Source organism: Cydia strobilella, chromosome 12 (genome assembly GCF_947568885.1).
Source record: "Cydia strobilella chromosome 12, ilCydStro3.1, whole genome shotgun sequence".
In the NCBI taxonomy this organism is placed as follows: domain Eukaryota; kingdom Metazoa; phylum Arthropoda; class Insecta; order Lepidoptera; family Tortricidae; genus Cydia; species Cydia strobilella.
This window is the reverse complement of record NC_086052.1, coordinates 8250479-8273766: the sequence shown is the minus strand read 5'-3', so window position 1 is coordinate 8273766 and position 23288 is coordinate 8250479. Positions and strand designations below refer to the sequence as shown.

General features: G+C 37.3%; 1 protein-coding gene across 1 annotated transcript in view; it reads right to left on the bottom strand.

Moving 5' to 3' along the window:
* The window catches only part of LOC134745856 (protein singed wings 2), a 31096-nt gene extending 10365 nt beyond the window's left edge, over window positions 1-20731 (bottom strand). The window contains exons 1-5 of the mRNA XM_063679949.1: window positions 20659-20731; window positions 19707-19896; window positions 15274-15433; window positions 11848-12010; window positions 1671-1828 (exon numbers count right to left, since the gene is read on the bottom strand). Coding sequence (XP_063536019.1) covers window positions 1671-1828; window positions 11848-12010; window positions 15274-15433; window positions 19707-19896; window positions 20659-20731 — 744 coding nt within the window. The remainder of the gene's footprint in view (window positions 1-1670; window positions 1829-11847; window positions 12011-15273; window positions 15434-19706; window positions 19897-20658) is intronic.
* Between the last annotated feature and the right edge of the window lie 2557 nt (window positions 20732-23288).

The window sequence follows — 23288 nt, the reverse complement described above, 5'->3', positions numbered from 1 at the left end:
AGGTATTCAACGCGAGATCACTCAACAACATAATGCGTATTCCAAAAGGAAATACTAAGTACTAGTATTAAGTACTAAGTTAGGACTACTGGGCGAGATGTAGTCTCACGGATGCGTGTTTCATGCGCTCAGTCGCAGAATAGAATGTCATCCCTCCATCGGCTTACCTGGCTTGGCGCCTCATAGGATAAGCTTCGCCATAAAAAATCACTAACATAGTTAATGACCAAACACGACCCCTGAGAACACATCCAATCGGCATTTTAAGTGCGCCAATTGCCGCCAAATTAAGTGGTGTCAAGTTCACACTATTTGTTGGACGTCTTAATGGAGTCGCACAGCGGGACGCCGACGCCTTCGAGTTTTTTGTATCAAACCATAATAACAAAGCTCGGACTCGCACATGTCCCGTTTACAGGGCACCTGAAGTAATTGTACTTATTCGATCTTTATTATCTTTATTATATTATTATGTAATAGATGGATACAGTCTAAGGAAAAAACGTGCCTCGAAAATCAAGAAAATTTAATTCTCAAACAGATGGCGCCACTACCTTTGGCCTACTCTCGAATAGATGGCGTTGACGGTTTCGTTTCTTATTTAACAATTTTAACGCATATCAGTGAAAGAGCATGGGTCGAAATCATATAAAAATAATTAATGCAAATAAAAAAAATCATTTATCCATATATAAATACATTTTATGGTATTTTTTTACAACTTTATTTTTAGTTTGAATAGAATAGAATAGAATATTATATCCTCTTTGCCAGAAGTATACTAAGCATTATTATGTACAGCGCCATCTATCGGCAAACGGCTAACTAATTTGCGAGACCGACCGGTAGTATAATATTGTATGTTGGTTTTCAAGTGCTTGCTCGCGGCTTGGACGCGATAAGGAATGCACTATAGTAACTGTGATTTGAGTTTTAAGTTATTCGTGATAGCTCACAGTATAACAACGATGCATTTCATTTATTTTTTTGCACAAAGTTGTAACACGTCTGCACTGCACCGCACGCAAGTCTCTTATTTTACACAATATTTCCCTTAAAATTGTCCCATGGACAACTATTATTTCACAGAATCGGAACTTTTTAAACGTAAGTTTACGTTATTTTGCCCCATATTATTACCCCATAGGGTCATGTCGTTTATCCTAGACTCATATTTTTTAAATAAAGTATGTCGGTTTTCTCCGCATTGACCTTACCTAAAAGAAAAACCGGCCAAGTGCGAGTCGGACTCGCCCACCGAGGGTTCCGTACTTTTTAGTATTTGTTGTTATAGCGGCAACAGAAATACATCATCTGTGAAAATTTCAACTGTCTAGCTATCACGGTTCATGAGATACAGCCTGGTTACAAACAGACAGACGGACAGACGGACAGCGGAGTCTTAGTAATAGGGTCCCGTTTTTACCCTTTGGGTACGGAACCCTAAAAATGGCAAGAACCGAACTCGTGATATTTTTGATTTTGAAAGGTTGCAATATCAAATCATACCCGAGGCGGAGACCTTTTAATTTTACCACTAAATTAAAACTTTTTATTTAGCAACGGACGTTTCTGCTCAGTAGGTACAAAAGCTTACTACAACCCACCTAAAAAAACATTCACTAGTAGGTCAAAAACTACATAATATAATTATGTAAGTAGGTACTTACTCTAATGAAGTCCATCACTTTATGCAGCGGTTTGCCCCTGTAAAGCTGCTGGTGGCACATGAGTTTGTAGTAATCTACTATCTTCCTCTTAACCGTGTCGTTGTCTCTTTCCATCGCCAGCCAGTCCAGCCCGCCATCGCTGCAGTCCCATTTGTTATCTAAAATTAAAAAAAGAAACAATATTTTCGAATTAAGACATATAATTTATGCTAGTTATCATCAAGATAATCTTGATAACTGTGGTTTAGAAACTAGGACTTTGACGATTTGCCTAGCGACGTTTAAACATATCGAATAAGTAGGTGTCGAGTTTTAGCAAAAAAAAACAATTAATAAGAATTTTAAGAATTAGTTAAATATTTAATATAACTGATTAAACAAAATAATGTTATAAGTTGAATCAGATTGTTATACCTTGCAATACAATTATGAAAGGCAACTTATATGAAATCTAAATGCACTTCTCTTTAAGAACTAGGTTTTCTATGCCCTGAGAGAATTAAAAAAACGACTAGTCTAAAATCGACAAAATTGCCTACTAAGCTTATGCCTGTTCTTGGCTCAAGTACGGTATCATCCTTTGGGGAAATAGCACAGACGTAAACGATTTATTTTTGCTTGAGAAGAAATGCATGCGCATCCTCGCAAATGTATGGAGTCCAGAGACCTGTAGACCACATTTCATTAAGTACGAAATTCTAACCCTAACTTCAATGTATTCTTATTGCTTCTATCTACTTATTCGAAATTAGTAATTATAATCTCATCTCATCATCAGTCATCAGGCAATCTTTGTACATTCTAGACCTGTAAACTGAACCGATGTTTGACAGCGGAAGGTTACGAATAATTTTGTCCCTTCCTATCATGACACGTTCTCTTTCTCCCTAGAGACTGTGTGCTTCAATTACAACTCGAAGCAGTCGCGCGCACCCGGAAATTGAGTTATACCACTGGGCCGCACGCCATCCCACCGAAAACGTTTGAGTGTCTATCTATGTGCGCACGTTGTGCCTGTATACGCATTCAATGTGATGTGTGTAAGCAATTTAAGGCAGGCAGTATATATTTTCACCACATCATCATCATCATCATCATATCAGCCAAAAGACGTCCACTGCTGGACATAGGCCTCCCCAGAGATCTCCACAACGACCGTTCTTGCGCTGCTCTCATCCATCGGCTCCCCGCGGCCTTAACTAGATCGTCAGACCATCTTGTTGTGGATCTTTTGAGTTTTCCAGTTCGCGGTCGCCACTCAAGAACCTTTCTGCCCGTTTGTGTTTTACTCGGAAGCAAAGTTTATTTAACCCTCGTGCCTTGAAATCCTCGTAACGCTCAAGATTCACTTTTCAATCCACTCGACTCGACACGCTCGCTCAATTTTTGGAAACTTACGTGCTCACAGGTATCAATATCAGCACGAGGGGTTAAACAACAACTTTGCCCCCTTGTAAAACAAATAACTATTGTAAAAAAAGTTGTTATTTACTTGAATGATTCAAGATTGCCAAGAATGGGTGCTAATAGATTCAAGTTGAATCTACTAGCAGTACTAGCACCCATTATTGTCACAATACACAGGGTATGGTGAACTTTTCGTCATCGCGTTGCTAACTGAACTGAGATTCTATCAATCTTACCTATAGTGCCGCTGGGCGAGATGATTCCGTTCGGGAAGAATTTCTAATTTTAAAAGCTTTCGTATAGGTATATGTAGGTATACAATCCCTTATCCATGTAAGTACATATTTACTCCAAGTCATTACACGAATTAAAGTATTATTTTCCGTTTGACGTGTCCGTTTAATTTGGGGTTTCAATGTGATTTAATTAAATATTTTTTCCCCTTTTCCTCTTAAAAATATTTCGTCATATTTACAGGGCTTTGTCAAGTTCAATAATGGAAGTTTCGTCATGGCAATCTTGATAGGTTTTTACTTGGGGTTTTTACTAGAACCTTTATTACATTAAATATTGAAAAAATAAATAAGTTTTTGTAGACAAGACAAAAACATTACATGTAAAAAGATGCAAGTCTCGCAATGCAATTATTCTACTACAAAAAAGTTTTAAGATATAATGTGATACCAAGTAGGTTATTTTAGTCAGTGCCAGGGGATGTTAAAACCGTATCAATATTAGATACCTTTAATTTTTAATACGTATATACAATAATTTGGTAAATTAGTTTTATTTATTTCAATAAAATCCCCACCTCTACCTTTATATCCACTGCAGTTGTGTAACTGTAACCCCAAGTAGCCGAAGTCAGTATCAGTATCCACCCGGTTAGTATGCAATTACGACGCGCATTGATTACTTCATCGCTGACCACATGGTAAACAATAACAATGACCAACCCTAAAAAGTTTGATTCGATTCTACCGCGAGCAAAAATGTTTGTGGGATCCTAGTGAACCATATTATAGACACGCTACTGAACGATATGGGGCTTTTATCAGAATTTGTGAACAATTATACAATATTGGCTTACCAATGACTGTGAAAGAAATACGAAAAAAAATTAAAGCTTTAAGAGATTCCTATGTTCGTACTAGACAATTGTTAAAAAAAGGACGTTCTATTAAGCCTAGAAACAGTTCCAAAGAAGCGAAAAAAGGATTAAAATTGCGGTTAAAGTGCTTCCATAAAATGGACAAATTTCTTAAAAAAGTGCCTATTAGGAGAAAAAAGCCAGTGGTATCTTATCTTATCTTATAGTTTCGGGGGCCCTTTCGGATACACTTCGACCCATAGGGATCTTTTGTGCAGTTACCCCCTAGAAAAGACCCGTCCGCTACTCAAGAGCCTTCCCCACCATCTCCATATGCCGGATGATGGACCTTATGGGTAGCTTTTTGAATTCCTTTGGTACCAGGTAGCCTGTTCCAAAGTCCTTCATTCTTTGTCTGGCGAGGGCGTGACATTCACACATAAGGTGTTCTATTGTCTCTTCCTCTTCGCCACACATACGACAATCGGTGTTGTCAGCGTGCCCCATCTTGGCCAGGATTCCCTTGACCCCGTAATGGCCAGTAAACACCCCCGTTATTATTTGGAGTTGCCGTTTGCTAAGTTTCCAAAGCTTTTTGCTCCAACCAGAGTCTACCCCTTGTATAAAGAGCTTTGAGTGCTTTAGACCCGTCAGACTGTCCCATTCTTCCTGGTGTTTGGTCTTAGTAAGGTCTTTGATAGCCGTTGTGATGGTTCCCTGTGAGAGCCCCACGAAGCCAGTGGTAAGTTTTATTATTTACATTTATTAAATAAGTTGTCAAGTAGGTATAAAACTGTACAACTTTTATAATTAGTTACGGACTACATTTTCATGTGTCAACTAATATTACCTGCCTTTACCTACCTAAAATAACAGTAAACTTATGCTGGAAGATACCTTATTAAGAACTACCCACAACAAAATTATGAGTAATTTTAATATTAGATTTACAATGGTACCTACCTACCCACAGTTTTTACAAAGCGCTTGTTCGTTTTTCCGTGCGCTTACCTAGAGATTAGTTATGTGAGGTCTCCGGTTACGCATGGTGGTTACGGCCGTCGAGATCATATATCTACCTACTGGTTGCGTTCCCTTACCTTGGTTACAGATTGATTGGTTAATGATGGCCAAGTTTTGTGTAATCAAGCCATTATACTACGAGAACATACACATTACACTTTACTAATCTCTGACGCTTCTTGTTTGTACTATAAGTGGATTATGTAGTATGTACCTACATTTAGACCGAATTATCAGTGAATCAACAATGATCGCAGTAATCCGTAGTAAAGTTTTTTTGACCTATTTGTCTTGCAAATGACGTGGCGTTAAATAATGTGGCAGTTAGGGTGATTTACCTAATAAAATCTACATAATTATGGCGTCATTATTAAGTACTATTTATACTGCGGTAAGAAATTTTCCTCAACAAAATGCAAATTGAAGTATAATAATATTTTGCAGAGATAATCAAATTTCTGTATCTTTTCATCCAAGTTCCAAACACTATTTAAATACTAAATAAATAAATATACGTTATACCTACTCAGGCTTCGGAGTTTTCTTAGCACGGTAAGAATTAAAGTGAACTATGGAATCAATTTAACATTAAAATTAAAGTCCTACCGCAGATTAAAAATAATTGTTCTTGTAGTAACTCATCATTTTCATGCAATCAATTTAGTTATATTTAGGTATAGGTATTGTATCCTTTTACACGCGATTATTTAATTTCTCTTGATTCAGAGTCTGTCTGACAAATGACAATACAGAGATCTAGAGGCCAAGTTGACAATCGTTGATAGAAAACGCCGCCAATCAAAACTCAAAATTAAATAGTGTATGCAAATAGTTACGTGAGATAGTTTTGCTACGTAAAGCCACGTGACTATTTACATACCTACATATTTTTTCATCCCGTTAATGAAGGTCTTGTTAAGGAAAAACTTGTTAATATGTATATTATTATATTGAATGTGAGGTAATGTCTGAACTAAGTACCTACATTATTTAAATTCCGATGGGAACACTGTTTTTCGTTTGCAACGTGCCTTGCACAATTCAAATTTGCGCTCGTAGATAACAAATGTAGGTAATATAATATACCTGCAATAATATACATATTACACAAAAATATCAAACTGCAAATAACACCATGACTTTCATTTATGCTTTTTAACTTTTAATTGGAAAAGTATACATCGGCAACGTTAATGGCCTAATGAATAACGAACATCGTGCTTTTAAGGCGGCTTAGCGCGAATTTGGATAAAAGTAAACGGAGCAATGTAATTACGTCATCAGTGGCGAGGTGTGCATATGATTCGATTTTAAGGACGCGAGAAGGAGGAGTGGGATATAGGTATACGTAGGATTGCACTAGAAGGAAAAGACTTAGTAAGAGCGGGACTTAATCGCGTGTACCTAGTTGAGTTTTAAAATTACCTCCGACGTATCGAGGACGGCACTGTCGATTAAGTCCCGTTTTCGTAAATAATAATGATTAAAAATCATGACAGTTTGAATCAGTGCTTAGCAAAAGGTTTTTCAAGCGCAGTAATTCCAGACTTTGACTTTCACTATGACATAATAATATATTGTAATTTTTAACATTTGATTGTAATAAATAAAATAAATAATAATAATATAAATTTTGATATACCTACAAAGCTAAAATAAAATCAGTTTAACGTGTAACCCTTGATACAGTGATAAATGTTAAAATGTTTAATTAGTAGGAAGCCAAGAATGGGTATGAATGTTACGCTCGCGATAATTGCTTATAACGTCTATGTATATAATATGTAGATACGCGGCGGCGTGTGAAGCCAAGTTCAAAGAAAAGGCGATGTAGCAGCCGCGTCAGCCGTCACGCGGCGTGTACTTACATCATTATTAGAACCCAATTTTATAACTCAAAATATATATTTAACACACACATTGATGGTTCTGACTGAGCTAATTGCATCGATTTTAACAGAACAATGTGTTTGTCATTATAAACGGCATATTTTCATAGAATTTTGACATTGCCACACTTTGTCACTGCATTTGACATACAAAGTTAGCTCGGTCCGACTCTATTTATTAAGACCCTATTATATCCGTTTAATTTATTTACCCGTAAGAGGCTGTCAATATCTAACTAAAGCGCAGCGTGCATCAGAATCAGACAAACGTGAACGCAACTATATTAAATGTATGAAACCGATATCCGTCACGACACAACACAACACGACATGTCAGACAAATGTAAACCGGGCTTAAAGCGCGCACACTAATTTCCGCCAATTTGAAGAAAACTCCAAAAAAACTAAACCACAGAAAAAACCAGTAGGCCGAGCACATGACTGACGCGACAGTATCTCGCCGCGAGATAGGCTACCCGTCTTTTACTAACTGTATAAATTAAAGGGGGACGGGTAGTCTATGTCGCGGCGAGATACTCTCGCGCCAATCATGTGCTAGCTCGGCTGCTCACAATATTTCACGAGAATCTGGCGGCCTAGCCAAGGTGACAATCGCTTGCGCTTCGCTATCGAATCGCTTTGTGTCTCTCTATCACTCTTCCATATTAGTGTGAGAGTGACAGTTGCGTTTCGTTCGCCACGGTGCGATAGCGATTGGCATGTTGTCTACGGGGCCTGTTGAGAAATGTGACCTGCAGAGGAAGACAATCCAGACATACGAAAACATTTTTGCCCAAGCTGAAGGAGACCTTCGCTAACGCTCTGGGTCATTTATGTTCCAGTACAAGTCGGTACGGAAATTAGTAGTCTATAGTTACATGTTTCAGATTACAAGTAAAAGTAACGACTTTAGTTTCTGGAATCATACTCAGCGTTATTTGACACTACTGTTTATATTAACTATACGTGGCTTGACGTTGCACAATACAGTACATTGTTACTTTTAGGGTTCCGTACCAATTCTGTACAAAATTGTTTGAGTAAAATTTCAAAGACAATATCAAGTGGGGTATCAATAATATCAATATGAAAGAACTGGAGTTACACATTATAATAAAACAATTCTTATTTTTTACAGTAAAAAAATAATTTATAAAGGAAAATTAACTTATATAAAAATACCACCATCCTACCTTCCCTACCTTTCAAGTTTACCAAAAAGAGAAATAAAAAAAATGCGCTGAGTTATTTATTTATCGTATGGCAAATTTAAACTTAGTATTTACATGCAAATCATAACTTAATTTAGCATTCCGTAAGTAGTCGATAGCGTCGCTCGTGAGTTTTTTGAAATCCATGGGTGTCCCTGTCCCGTCATACTTGGTTATGGGGCATTCGAAAACAATGCTTAGGGTGGTTTAGGGTCTCCGCAGTGGCGTTTTTCAGCGTCAGTCCAGTCCAGCCCCAATTTCATGTATTTTAGCTGATTAAATATCTTGTTTATTTATTAAATCTTTTTCTGCGATTTGTGAAAGTCGCTTAATATAGATGCCTCACGGCGTTACACGTTACACCCCTACACTATAAAAACAGAACCCCTAGTGTAAATTTGTATGAGATTTTGAACTGCGCGCCAAGCGGGACGTTTTGTGGTAACTCAAAATCCTATACAAAATTACACTTAACGCAAACGCGTACGTCATGTCACTCATGTCACGCTATCGAATGAAATTTACACTAGGGGTACAGTGTTACAGTGTTTCTTTCCACTTAACTTTGCATGTCAAGTTATAATTATGTATAAGTGTTCCGCCGCCTCCGCCGGCTCCAATAGCGCTCGGTCATAAGACGACACTCGACACTCGCTCGACACTTGTTTAAAATGCTTACATTACAGAAAAAAGCAACCGCCGGAGTTCTTAGAAATAATAGAAAGGGTCAGCGTCACTTGATACTAGGTTTGTATTACACGTGTTGACTTTGGACAATCGGACATAGTTCGTTGTTCATATTTTTACGACATTGCACATTTTGTTCCTTCATTAGCACTATCAAAGCAAGTAAAAAGACAAAACAAGTAAGAACATGAAAAGGTAATAAAAAATAAGACCAATATATACTCTAGGTCCATGGGGTTCCAGTGCGCACAAGTTGTTTGCAGAAATCGCGAAGCGTCTGGTTGACGTAACTGGTGACCGAAGAGCTGGCGGCTTCCTCGCACAACGTATCAGCATTGCGATACAGCGGGGAAATGCCGCCAGCATCCTTGGTACAATGCCTCAAGGGCTTATTTTAGATTAATTTCGTTTACGTAGTACCACTGTATATATATTGTATATATTGATTTAAACTAACACGATTTTCACTCATAATTTTAAAACTAACACGGGACTGGCCATAATAAAAAACGTCAAATAAATACGTAGCCAAACATTTGCTACAGACAAGCCAAACCACTGGATTGAGCTCCATAATCCCAACGTCCTCTCAACGGAACGTCTTTACTACAGCAGGAAAGTACGTGAAGCAATTGAAATCAGAAAACATCGAAATGAGGGACAGGGGATTTCGTCTTCGTCGATTCCAGTGATTAGCAAATATAAGGGGGAAAAAACATCCCACTGTGTGTTGTGTGTAGGCAAAGTGACAACCCTAGCGTACAAGTTTATAATCAAGATCAAGTAAGATTAAGTTAATAACCGTAAAAATAGATCAAGTGTGGGTAGTTCGCAAAACCCGCGCAGCAAGAAGATGTTGATACAATTCCTCGCCAGTCTGCCTGTGACCACGAACGTAACGTCACGTTCGAAACGTCAGGCCATAAATAAACGTAAGTGTAAAAACATACTGCGATTAAGTCCCGTGTTAGTTTTAAAATTATGAAATAATACCAATAATACCAATTTAATTAGGTGGTGTGGACGCAAGAATGAAATTAACTAGACGATACCACTCGATTCGATTGACCGATCAAATCAGGAGGTGCGGATGCTAGTATGCGCGTTTGGGGGCTTTTTTATTTCAAGCGCTCGACTGTCACCGTAAATCTAAAATTGGTGATTAAATTGTGTACGTATGGACGCAAGATGAGATTGACGCTAATTTTTTTCTGATTAAATTGTCAATTTGATCATCCCGTCTAAGTGTGCGTGGCAAGTTTCGTGCGTAGCCTGGGCCGCGTGCGCCACAGACCGTGAGGAATGTGGATACATTCAGCTGATGTACCCAAGTGGGAGACGTGTTTAGCGTGTGCGTGCATTGGTTGCTGTAGAAATGTCGACGACATACGCAGCTAGACCAAAGGACCCACGTAGGTCACGTGCAAAGCGTGTGCGTGCGTAGCCTGCGCAGCAGTGGGGTTCCGGCTTAACGCGCGGTGTTAGAGAGGGACGGCTGCTGTATCACGTTTTTAAATTTATCCGCTATAAGCGTAACCATTACATTTCTGCTGAGAGCGCATGACAGTGTAGATGTGTGTCATAAAGATATGACATGATAAATCAAGCATCACTTTCTTACACCAAACGATAGAGATAGACGAATTAATAACCACGTCCATCGCCTCAGTAGATGTTGAAGGTCTGACGCCCCGCCCGGCAACGGAAACCGTTCCCGGGTGTCAGACCGTCAACATCTCCTGAGGATGCCTCGTCGAGTGGCGAAACACGTGTCGAGTATTGTTCGTTTGCTGGTGGTTTGTTATATTTATTTGCGTATTTATTTTTGCGGTGGGAGGGTGGGAACATTAATTGCATGTAAAAAATACGCAAGTAAGTGTAACGGGTTAGCACTGGCTGACTAGCGTGACTGACGTTATCTTTTCGCGGATTAGCAAAGTAATATTATTGTATTAATTAGATATATTTAACTTTATAACTACCATTATACAAAATCTACTCTACAGAATCTTAACTAAATCCTTAATAAGAAGTACGAGTATTCTGTGAACAAACACACAGTTTGTTGATTTAAACTAATACGATTTTCACTCGTAAGATGTTGAACTAATTGCTCGCCAGTCTGCCTGTGACCACGAACGCGCTAACGTCACGTTCGGTACGTCAGGCCAAATAATAAACGTAAAAAAAGTTTTAAAATTAAACACACAGTTTTCCCCGCAAAGCTTAAACTCCATAGTCCATACAATTGGTAAAAAACCTAAATACTAAAAAAATGAGTAATAGATATTATTACAAAGTATCAATAAAATTTCCTTTGAGTAAAGCTGTTAGATCGCTAGTTATTAGTCTTGTTAGTATCGTCTTCATAAATATTTCGATTGGATTTTACTCCGTCAACGCTGTACATTTTACTTCACATTTCAGTGGATACTTTACAGTTCAGTGAATAAGATACGATTTTATCTCAATTTATTATTTGACAAACGATAAAATATACCTAAACGTCAAACATAGTAACAGTTGTCTTGATCATAGAGATTGGGATGCAAAGTATTCTTAAATTTCTTAATTTTTATTGTGATGATTAATTTATTACTCCCGTATGGTGTTATTCCGTAAGTGAATATTTACTGCCATGGAATCATTATTAGTTCTCTACTTTTGGAAGAGAGTCAAAAAGCCAGAATACAGGAACGGTGTACGAGTCATAAACTTAATTAACTATTCTTCTTCTCGGGTACATCTTTTCACATTTATGTCAACATTAATCAAAAATAAAGATAAATTGTTAATATTGTGTTTAAATCACTTGGTGATAGAAACCTAGCAACGAAAAACTACGAGCAGTAATGACTGTAGAAACTCACCGCTCAGATAAACGTGCTCCAATCGCGCAGATTCCTTGAGAAGTCGCGCCTTCATATGCCGCAGCACATTGTTTCGGATATCCAATATCTTCAGAGCTGGCATATGGGCTATTATCTCGGGTGGAACCTCCCATAGTGACGTAAGACCGTGCATTTCTATTTTCTGTGAACAATTTAATAATAAGATACATTCATTACATTACGAAATAGTGCCAATATCAGTACGGTGATTACTGTTGCTATAAGAAGTGAAGTAAGATCTACGCACCGTGCAGGTAGAAGATTAGGAGACGGGGAGCGCAGGCCCAAACCTGTCCTGTGTCACCAGCCAGAAGAGCCGCTGATCATAGTCGGGGTAGGTAAACATTCAAAAGTGAACTAATACTTATTTAAATTAATAACATTGGAAAAAGGACTGGCATCAGACAATAGGAACCGAGTTTGGAACAAGTTAAGGAATAGCGCAATTAAGTTATACAGGGTGTCCCTAGCCATTGGACAAAGCCAAAATGTACATATGCATAAGGGTATTTAGAACCAATATACAAAGTATCTAAACAACCGGTGTAGCGGTTACGAAGAAATTAACAAATTACGATTTTTTACTTTGGAGCAGCCTGTAGCTATGTGTTAGTAGCTCCAGAGGTAGTAACTAGTATGAAACCTTCTTCGACCTTTTTGATTATTTTTTTATTTATGGCACTAATAAAATTCTGACTTTTGACAAATGTCATCATTGCCGCACATCTAACAAATTGTAAAAAGCACTGCAATTAATTAATACAGTATGTTTTTTTTTGTTGTCAATTATTGGAAATAACTTGCTTGAATTTTTTTTTTAACTTTTCTAATTAAAAATATATAAATGGTCGATAGAGCAGAGGAGCGAAGCTCTTGCATTATTCTTTCCGGAGGCGGAGTATAGGTACCTACTAAAATAAATTACTCAACTTCAAAAACTTTTATTTATTTAAAACTTGAAACTTGTCTTCTTAAGAGTTCTTGAATTAATATACGTGATTGCTAGTCGTTCTTGCTTACCTACCTATTATCTACACGGGTCTGCAAAAAATACCGTTTATATGATCCGATCAACATCCATCTTAGTCCCATGGTTCCGACTTCCGATGTAGGAAAGTAGGAATATTTATGAAAATGATTTGATATGAAACTCCAATATGTAATATATGTATAAAAAAGTATATTAAAACTTTAAAATTGAAACAAACATCATCGTGTTTATTCGAATGTTTCAATTTAACTTTATAGCACTTTCGTTATTATAACTCAGTGGGTTATTGAGATGACAAAGCAATGAAATTAAGTCATCATGTTTGTGTCAAATTCAAAGGCGTTGATAAAAACAAAAAAAAATACCCCTATTTTTAGTGTGCGATCACGGAATAGATCAGGTAACAAAAGTAAATTGGTTTGTTTAGATTTTTTCCAAGTTCTACTTAATCCAAATACACTATACAAAAGTTTCTGAAGTTGACTATGTAAAACTAGTAGATCGCCCCGAACTCGCGGTTCTCCAAGATACAGTTTATTTTAATCTCTATGGTGACTTCAATCCAACTTACATCATTCTATCAGTTAAGGGCTCCACAGACCTTGCAATAAATCGCACGCGATTTTCGATCCATTGCCAGTCGGATACTTAGTCAAGTGGGTACAACAAGTTCAATCGCTCGCTTCGTCGCTTTTGGCAAACCGCGAGTTCTCAGTTCAAGGCGAAGTCCTAGTGTCATTAAAATAATAGAACGTTTATATGACATCTTGTATACCTAAACTGCAGAAAGATGTCTATAATGTTGTTTACTACATTTTAGTACCTACAAAAACAACCCTGCTGTGAAGGGTCCAATACATGAGATATTTGGCAAGTGGATTTGTCAAGTGGATACTTACGAACGTGACAGTTTTTATAACGGCTGAATGCGTTTTCCGAATTTTTACTTTTTTGGTAATAAATTTAACGATTTTTTGTAGAGAAATGAGGTCAAAGAGGCCAACGCCAAGCACTGTGGGCTTAAACGGCCGAAAACATGTATACCACATTTATTTTATGTTCTTTAAAGTCCCCGGCAAGCTCGGTTCTCCATACAAACGTAGTTACGCTCTCATTTTAAAACGAGTAGGTAGCTAGTTTGCTCTGAAACTTTGTATTTACAATAAGGTCATCTAAGTCTGTAATTAGTTTATATAGCCTCAGATACGATAGTTAAACTTAAAAAAATACAGCGAATTTGAGTTTATCATACAAAACTTGTTTTTGCTCTATTTTGTTTGTTTTATAAACTGGAGCTATATAAACTAATAACAGACCTAGATATATTTCATGTCATTGTATTTATGTGCAAAGTTTCATTACAATCCAACACGTAGTTTTAAAATGAAATTCGGTCGAGCTTGCCGGGGACTCTGAAGCCATTTCGCAAAAAACTTCGAATGTCCGCTTTTCGGCCGTTTCAGCTCACAGTGCCAAGGAGTCACACACTCTGTTATGGAATTTGACTGATGACAGTCGCAATAGAGATACCTACACTGTATGGCACCTAGGGATATCGGGAAACGTTAGTGCTAGCGGTGCGCCAGAAAATGCTGCAAATTGTGTTAAAAGCATGAAAATCGGTATGTTTGATCTTTAGGCCATTTGAATCAATTTCACTCGTAAGAACCAAAAAAAGAACAAAAATGGACTATATAAAAGAACAAAAGTAGACTAAATATTCGATTTTATGGATATTTTGTACGACAGAGGAGTGTAAGACCTAATGTTTCTTGAAGAAATGTTATCATTAACATTAACTGTATCAAGTAGTAGAGTAGTAGAATAAAATAGCGAGTGTTTACTTTTTGGATTTTTTAGTTGGTTCGATTCCCGGGCGAGAAAAATCTTTGAATGCAGATTTGTTTCCTTTAAGTAAAATGAGCTAACTTAAGGTTTTAAGGTACTTTCCCTTCAGGGCCCATTAATTTTTTCCACACTGTATGAGTGACACCCGGATGTATGCAAAAGGAGCCCTATAACCAACGGAGACGCCTTGCCTGTAATTTGCTGTACAAAAAAGTCTGCCAATTTTTGCGGGGGAGGGGAACGTCAAATGTATACGTGACGTCAAAATAGCCATGTCAGATAAACTTCAGTCCATACATTGTGTATGACCATTGGCCGACTATTTTCGACAGAGGGGAACGCCTGTTAATGGCTACTCCGTTTGGTTATATCCTATAAGTTCAGCCCACTTCTCATATATATTAGAGTATAAGGTTACGGTAGAATACCCACACTTGCCCAGAAGAATTCTGTAGGTTTCATTGAGATTAGTCTCTATGGTTTCCAAGATCAAATTACAACTGGCAAATATCAAATTGTATTTTGTTTATAGTCCGAGGAATACCTGGCCCGTGCCGTGGTCTCACCTCTATCCTACTACTTTCGTCGAAGTGTCCTTTAAACACGTGTAGCAGTGAGCAGTTGAGTAAGTGCAGCGCTCGAAGCTCTGGGAAATGTTGCTGCAGCCGGCCAATATTGAGGCAGGTGCCGGGCCAATCCGTTAAAATGAATGATGTGATCTTATGCCTGTGAACAAAATGTATTCATCATTTACCGTCCTCAGGTAATTAATTTTATACTAATATTGTCTTCGGTTGTTTATTGTTGCGGTTACCACGATACCGCGTTGCCGCGATAGTTAAATAATTAAGTTAAGTTAAGAAGTAAAATAATTTTTCATCACACTTGCTCAGTAAGCTTTACTAACTTTATCTCCCGCTGCACATGCGTCAAATAGCACTATTCCACGCACGTGCAGCGGGAGCTAAAATCCATTTTACTCCCACGGGAGTTATAGTTTTTTATTTTATTATGTCACTTACTCATACGAACCAAGTAGTTTCTAAGTAAAATACATACTTGTTAAAAAACCAAGGTATAAAATGAGTTTTACTTTCAAAATACTCATCATTCGCTTGCCCTTGTCCCATTCACTTGGGGTCGGCGCAGCATGTCTTTTTCTTCCATACCTCTCTGTCACCCGTCATCTCATCATTCACTTGAGTTCGTTTCATATCATCTCTCACACAGTCGATCCACCTTTTCCTCGGTTTTCCTCTCCTCGTACCTCCCTCCACATTCATTCTTAATACCTTTCTCGTCACATGACTTTTACTTTCAAAATAGTAACGGTTATAATTTAATTGTTTTGTTTATGTTAAAAATTATTTAATTTGATCAATTTAATAGTGGCTGAATGCCGGACGGGTCCATGCCTTCGATGCCTAACCAGTCAAAAAAGTTACAATATGGCGGACGAATGTCTGAAATGTCACCGTATTTAAGAATTATTTCGCTTAAAATTTAGTTTTTTTCTTTGCTAGTGTGATGAAAAACATTGTGTGAGAGGCGGCAGCTGCGGCTGTCGTGAACCTATAGACCTCGTTGGCAAAATTTTATTTACAATCGTTGTACAATATACTATAAACGTATTAACGCGTATAATGAATTTAATATATATCCCGCCGTTTCAAAGCCTTCGTTTGTGACCAACAGGAGACTGAGGAAAAAATATTCACCTTTTTCAAAATAACAATGAAAAAGTCAGTACGTTATTCTGTGTCAATACTGAATAGTAATTCCTCCTCGGTCATTGTGCACAAATCGTACTAGCGTTTTATTCTTTTATTTTTCTTGACTAATGGGCATGTAAGTTGCTGAAACGTTTACCCTTCTCTCCATTTGTAATGAACCGAATGTTCTGGAGCCCGATTCAGATTCAACAACTTGTTACGGTTTTGAACTTATTTGATACTACCTTCCTAAGACCCTTGGCATAGAGATAGTTTGAGTCCCGGAGAAGGACATAGGATAGTTTTATCCCGAAAATCATCCCTTAAGAGTGTCAAAAGCGGGATGGGATTGAAATAATTAATGAAGTGCCTGATAATTTGTATACATTGCTATTACACTTTATCCAGGCGCTATTCTTACTCTAGCTGCGGTTACTCAGTCCACGCAGACGTAGTCGCGGGCAAAAGCTAGTACAGAAATATGTTTGACTTTATCATAAAGTACTTATTTGTGATATTTTCCAAAGTGAAAGACAATATTTGAAAAATAAAGCGCCGAAGTTTTTTTTAATAATTTTACACTACATAATTATAAGCATTTCTTTAAAAATATTTTGTCTATATTTTTTAGATCAAATAAAGTTATTTTCTTTCGATTGCCACAAAATTAATCTAAATCGATCGTTCCGTGAAACTTGTAGATTTTTTTTCTGTTTTTTACAGACCTCGCTTTACCACGGCTCCTAAGGGACGAAATTACAGGTGCTTCGAAAAGTAACGTTTTATTGGGTCTCCACTATCATCGTGCAAAGTGGCTTGCTTCCATCTCAAAATGCAGCTATTTGACAAAAAAGGCTCCATAATACGCATGACTACTACCTAAAGTGCGAAATAAATGAAGTGAAAGTCGTGCGTGAGATACGCGCCAATCACCAAGACAATCGTCAAGGTCGTATCAAAATGAGTTTAAAAACATAACAAGTTGTTAAATCTGAATCAGGCTCTTGATTGTGAATTCGCCCACGCCAACCCACGCACTACCCTTACTACATATAATACCCTCATGGTATTATATGTAGGTATTACCCTGATTACCATATCGATTTTGCCAAACGAATGAATATTACACAACTTTGGGAACAAATCAAGTTATATTTATCAAATAATTTGGTTTGTGTTTTTTAGTCACACTACTATACATATACACGGTGGCTAAAAAATAAGTGCATTCCCGTTGCCAGGGAGGTTTTGGGACTGGGACCAACCCCCAAAATGCGAAAAATAATTGGCTGTTTCATACATTTTGGCTGGTTCATTTTCTATGGGGGTATAGTTATTTTGTTATGCAAGGGTGGAAAGTTGTATTTTACCCGCGAGTGTGGAATTGAAACACAAGCAAGCGAAAGGACTCTATAGTTGAACCACGAGCGAGCGATTCCTGAGCGTAGCGAGTGTTTGAACACAGGAGAAGTAAAATACATTTGCATCCGTGTGTAACACAAAACTTTTCCCCTCACTATAGCGAGGACGAGGAGAGTGCAACATCCAGAGGCGTTAGATCATCTTTATCACTAGAATCAATAGACTCAATTTTTTACGATGATACGATATTATAACAGAAAACTCTGGAAGTTGTGTATTTTTACGTGAGTCGGAGTCGGTGAGAACACTTTAAAGTAAAATTTTTGTTGACATTTGACAATTTTGACATTTCTGATGATGCGTTTCGAAATTGCATCGACTTAACTTGTGCGTTCAACATCATTATAAAAAAAAACAAATGTTTTTTATGGAATTTTAAGGTTATGACTTAAAATCATTAAATAAAGCTAAATTTGGTATTTCGCATTAAATTCTCAAACCATTTATTTATTGATAATTAATATCGAACGAGTGAAGGCTTTAACCCGATGAGGAATTCTTGTCCGCAAACTAAATTTTTGTTATAGATTATAATATCAAATTACTTACTGAATAATATATGTGAAAAGTTGACTTATTTAAATTGACATACTAAAAATACATACTAAATAAATGATATAAATGCTTTACTGTAACAAAACTGACTTATTTAAACTTGGACTCGATATAAAAGGCTTTTTTTGTATAATATCGAACGAACCATTATTACGTTTTATTATCGGTCAAAAGCTACTTAAACACGCTCCATCCAAGGTCAAATTACTTTCCCCACTAGTGGATAAAATGCGTTTTTATCCGCTTATTTTAAAGGATAACAGACGGCTTTCCGAGCTAGTGGGTAAACATTTTTTTTCGCGATTTCGTGGTTGGTCCCATAGTAAAAGTTGCTCAGTATAATCAAAATCGCTTCTTGTCTCTTGTACACTTTATAAATGCAACCTAATGTGCAAATTTCGACTTTCTAGCTTTTGTAGTTTCGGCTCTGCGATGATGAATCAGTCAGTCGACTGACAGGTTTGATCTCCATTCAAACTTTCAACCCCTTATTTACCACCTTGGGGGTGAATTTTCAAAAATACTGAAATTAGTTTTCTACTCTTTTAATTAAATATCTTTCTACGAAGTTTCAAGTACCTAGCTTAAAATAAAATTAGAACCCCTACAAATTTTCAACCCCTTTTTACCCCAGTTTAGGGAATGAATTTCCAAAAAAAGTCGAAATTAATTTTTGTTGTACTCGACTATTATGCCTTTCTAAGAAGTTTTAAAGCAAATTTTGGCATTACAAATAATGTAATAGATTCAAACTTTCAACCCCTTTTTAACCCTATTAGCTGAAACGCTGAAATTACTTTTCCTGTATTCTAATAATATGCCCATATACAAACTTGAAAAACACGCACGCACGCACTTGAATAAAATTTTGATCTCCATACAAACTTTGAACCCAATTTTTCACCACCTTAGGGATGAATTTTCAAAACCACTGAAATAAGTTTTCTTGTATTTTAATAGTATATCTTTTTACGAAGTTTTAAATTGCTAGCTTAAAATAAAACTTGATACAACTTTCATCCCTTTTTAACCCGCTTAGGGGTCGAATTTCTCAAAATCGCTTCTAAGCTCTACACATTATAAACGTAGCCTGGTGTGAAAATTTCAACTTTCTAGCTTTCGTAGTTTCGGCTCTGCGTTGATGAGTCAGTCAGTCAGTCAATCAGTCAGGACACGTGCATAGATATATAGATATAGATAGATAGATGAAAATCTTATTAACAAAAAAAAAAAAACATTTTCGTGACCACTTCGTGACGCAGTTTTCTGTTGTCAGGCCAAGCAGGATAACATTATTGCATGCCACTTACTGTATCCCCTTCATCCACTGGTTAGAGATGCCGCCCTTACACAGCAGCTGATGCTGCGTCTGCTCGCACGCGGCCCACGTGGTGAACTCGATGAGAGAGCACGGCCGATTCGCGCTGTCCGTATCATTGTGGCGGTATAACCCTGGCGCTGCTGTTGTCAGGCCGAGAAGGAATATTGTCTGCGATAAAACTGCAACAAAGCAAACGTGTTTATGAATAGGGTGCTAGGAAGCGGAGGACCGATTGACGAAGTAAAGGATGACTCACGCTAGACCGGGCCCGGCCCGAGCCGAGGCGTCCGGCTTATAAGAGTTATAACGCTGACTTGCTTACATCTGCGGCGTGCGGATCAGGACTATAACTGCGAAAATCGAAAATGTCTAATTTCGAGCAAATGTTTGAGTTTCGATGTTCGCGGTAGACCCACAGCATCAGTGTGATAATCGCATATGTTACGACGCGAGTGAACGACTAGCTTAATATTCAAAGATAGGTACCTAGGTACGAGTATATAAAGAAGAGAGAATTTAATTGCTTTCTTAATATAAAATTATTGATTTCATAATTAACAAAAAAAATTACCTATAAAAACAATATAAAAAGGTGACTTGAATGCCATTTTGTCTCACTCGGTGAGCAAAATGCGATTTGCTCACTGGTTTTATTCAGCAAAGTACCCTTGTTGGAGCTGCTGAGGTGAAAAAGACCTTGTAGTAATCTGGCAGATAATTTCCAAGAAGTCGTTTAATTGTTCCGTTCCGATAAACAAGCACGAGTTGGCGAAAGATAATATTATAGGGTAAGTGTACGAATGTTAAAACATGGGAAAAAATAATCTTATGAATCACCGCTGAGAAGATATTTACTTTATTTGATTTTTACAGTAAAATTACGAGCATAATTTAATATAGTATAGAAGCGCGAAGCTGGTTTGACAAGCTTTGGAGCTCACGTGTAGCCTGGTTACTAATTCGTTGCTGGATGAGAACTGCTCTCCGCCAGTCAGGGTTGCTGCATATATTCATCCCGAGAGCATAGGAATGATATGGGGATGCGTGGTCTGGATAGTCACGTAGGCCACGAGAAGTTTCTGGATTGTCTGTGCTGCCGCGCCTGCCGCTGCCATTAAGATAACGAACTGCCATAAAATAGGTGATGCATTACATGCGCCTGTACTTGTATAATAGGTTGAGAGCGCATCTGCGTTGTTTATCCCATTAAGTGTGCGTCTGCATCATTTCTATCGGCGCTGGAGATAATCCTTAATGCAGGGTCCTGGAAGTCGGGGATATGTGTGTAGCGTCCCCTAACTCAATTATATTAATGTGCTGTATTCCGGTTCTAACTACATATTCATGACATATGACAGTCATATCAGTACCAACCACGTTTAAGCTGTTTGTAGCGCCAATATCCCAGGGTCCAACGGCGAGTACTGCTGTCAGAGGATCTACCGCGAAACATGCTCGAATATGCAAGAGTGACAGAGAGACAGATAATGAAATTTAGATTTCCGTGTTTCGCGGGATGGTATGCCCTCAGTTTTAATAGAACCAAGTTATAAAACCCGGTTATTTTGTAATGAACTAACGAGTCTGCTTGCCAAATCATAAAGGAATAATTCACGTTTTGCCTCTAATTAAAAAAAATATATTTTTCTATTTAGGTTATTCTTTAGATTTTACAAATGACATTAATGAAAAAACAACGGTCTATCCGAGTGAATTATTTGTTCATAACTTCATAAGTATCTATACAGCAAAGAGACAAATTAGTAACCTGATAATTAATAATATGTTAATAAACTAAACATAAAGTACTCGTTACATAAATCTGATGTTCAAAATAGCGTAGCTCATAAAATAACCAGAAAAGCACATTAATAGGCACCCACCTGCAAAACTAAATATATAGCCACTTTATGAATTAATTATATTCATAATGTCCATACAATTTTGCAGCTCACTGAGTACATTCATCGTTGAATATCGGATTAAGGCGTAGGGTATTCCCCAGAGTTTTCCGAAATGCTTTGACTAAGTTTTCACTACGTACTTTAAAAAAGTTCATAATTTTAAAACTAACACGGGACTTAATCGCGTACAGACTTACGTTTATTTATGGCCTGACGTTTCGAACGTGACGTTACGTTCGTGGTCACAGGCAGACTGGCGAGGAATTGTATCAACAAAAGAAAAAAGTTTAAAAAACTTTTCCTAAATGCCATGGTTAAAACTAGTTTTCGGGTTAAATGCGTGCTAAACAGCGTTTAAGGTGTATAAGGGCTGAACTGCCTATTAGGATCCAACAAGAAAATTTGCTGTTGAGGTCTTAAGGGACCCACTGACTATCAGTCCGCCGGACGATATCGGCCTGTCAGTTAGAACAAAAATTTGACAGTTCCGAACAACTGACAGGCCGATATCGTCCGGCGGACTGATAGTCAGTGGGCCCCTTAAAACTAGTTTTAAGTGATTGTTTTTCTTTTTTACCTAAAATCATTTTTAAAACTACCTAGTACCTACATATTAATCAAAACTAAGTAGTTTTGACAAAGGCACTTGGTGGAAATTGGTTTTAGACTTAAATCGCTGTTTAAAAATGCTGAGTTATATTATTTAACTACTTAGAACTCAAAGTATATAACATGGGTGTTCATTTACACACAAATTTACTTTTTAAGTGTTTATTCACTGATACACGTACCCCAGCTTCCACACAACTCCAGCTTTTCAAACTGCACTCAGTTCGGTTTTAGATATTCGTTTCGAGAACTGTCTCGCGCTTCGAATAGCTTGACTTTGTAATTAATTTTCTAAGTAGGGAACATGATACACATTGCCAGTTGGCATTGGTTTTATTATTTATTATTTAATCTAGTTATCGCTAACATCTTATAAAACAAAGTCCCCCGCCACGTCTGTCTATCTTTATGTTCGCGATAAACTCAAAAACTACAAAACTGATTTTCATGCGGTTTTTACCTATCAATAGTTTCTTGAGGAAGGTTTAGGTGGATAATTTGTTAAGGGTTACATGTGTGAAGCCGGGGCGGGTCGCTAGTTATATATTAACAATTAAATTTCAATTAGCATAATAAATACAATGTCAAATAAAAGTATACCAGCTACAGTAACTTTAGGAAAACACTTATTTAATAAAATAGAAGCTGCAAAACTGTACAGCTATTTAAACAGCAAATGGCCACAAAAAATACTTTGGCTGCGGCGTTCAAGTTTCCATATAAAATGAAAAAAAAAAAAACCGTGAGCTCGTGGTAGCTCTCATAAAATTGGTAAAATTTTATACTGTCAGAAAGAAACATGTGGATGGACCCACTTGTGTGCATTTAAGATCAACAGATTCAGATCAGATTTTTTCCTTCCAATAAATGGCGCGTTTCTTGTGAAGGGGATTTATTAAAGTAAAAAATTGTATGTTCCATTTTTTCAAGTAGGCCAACATGAATAGGAAATCTAATAATTATTGTTATTTATTGTTATAGCTGCAAGAACTCCGTAACATATGTGTCTCTGTTTCTACGCATTTTGTGACATATGTGTGCCTATAACTGTCCGAATA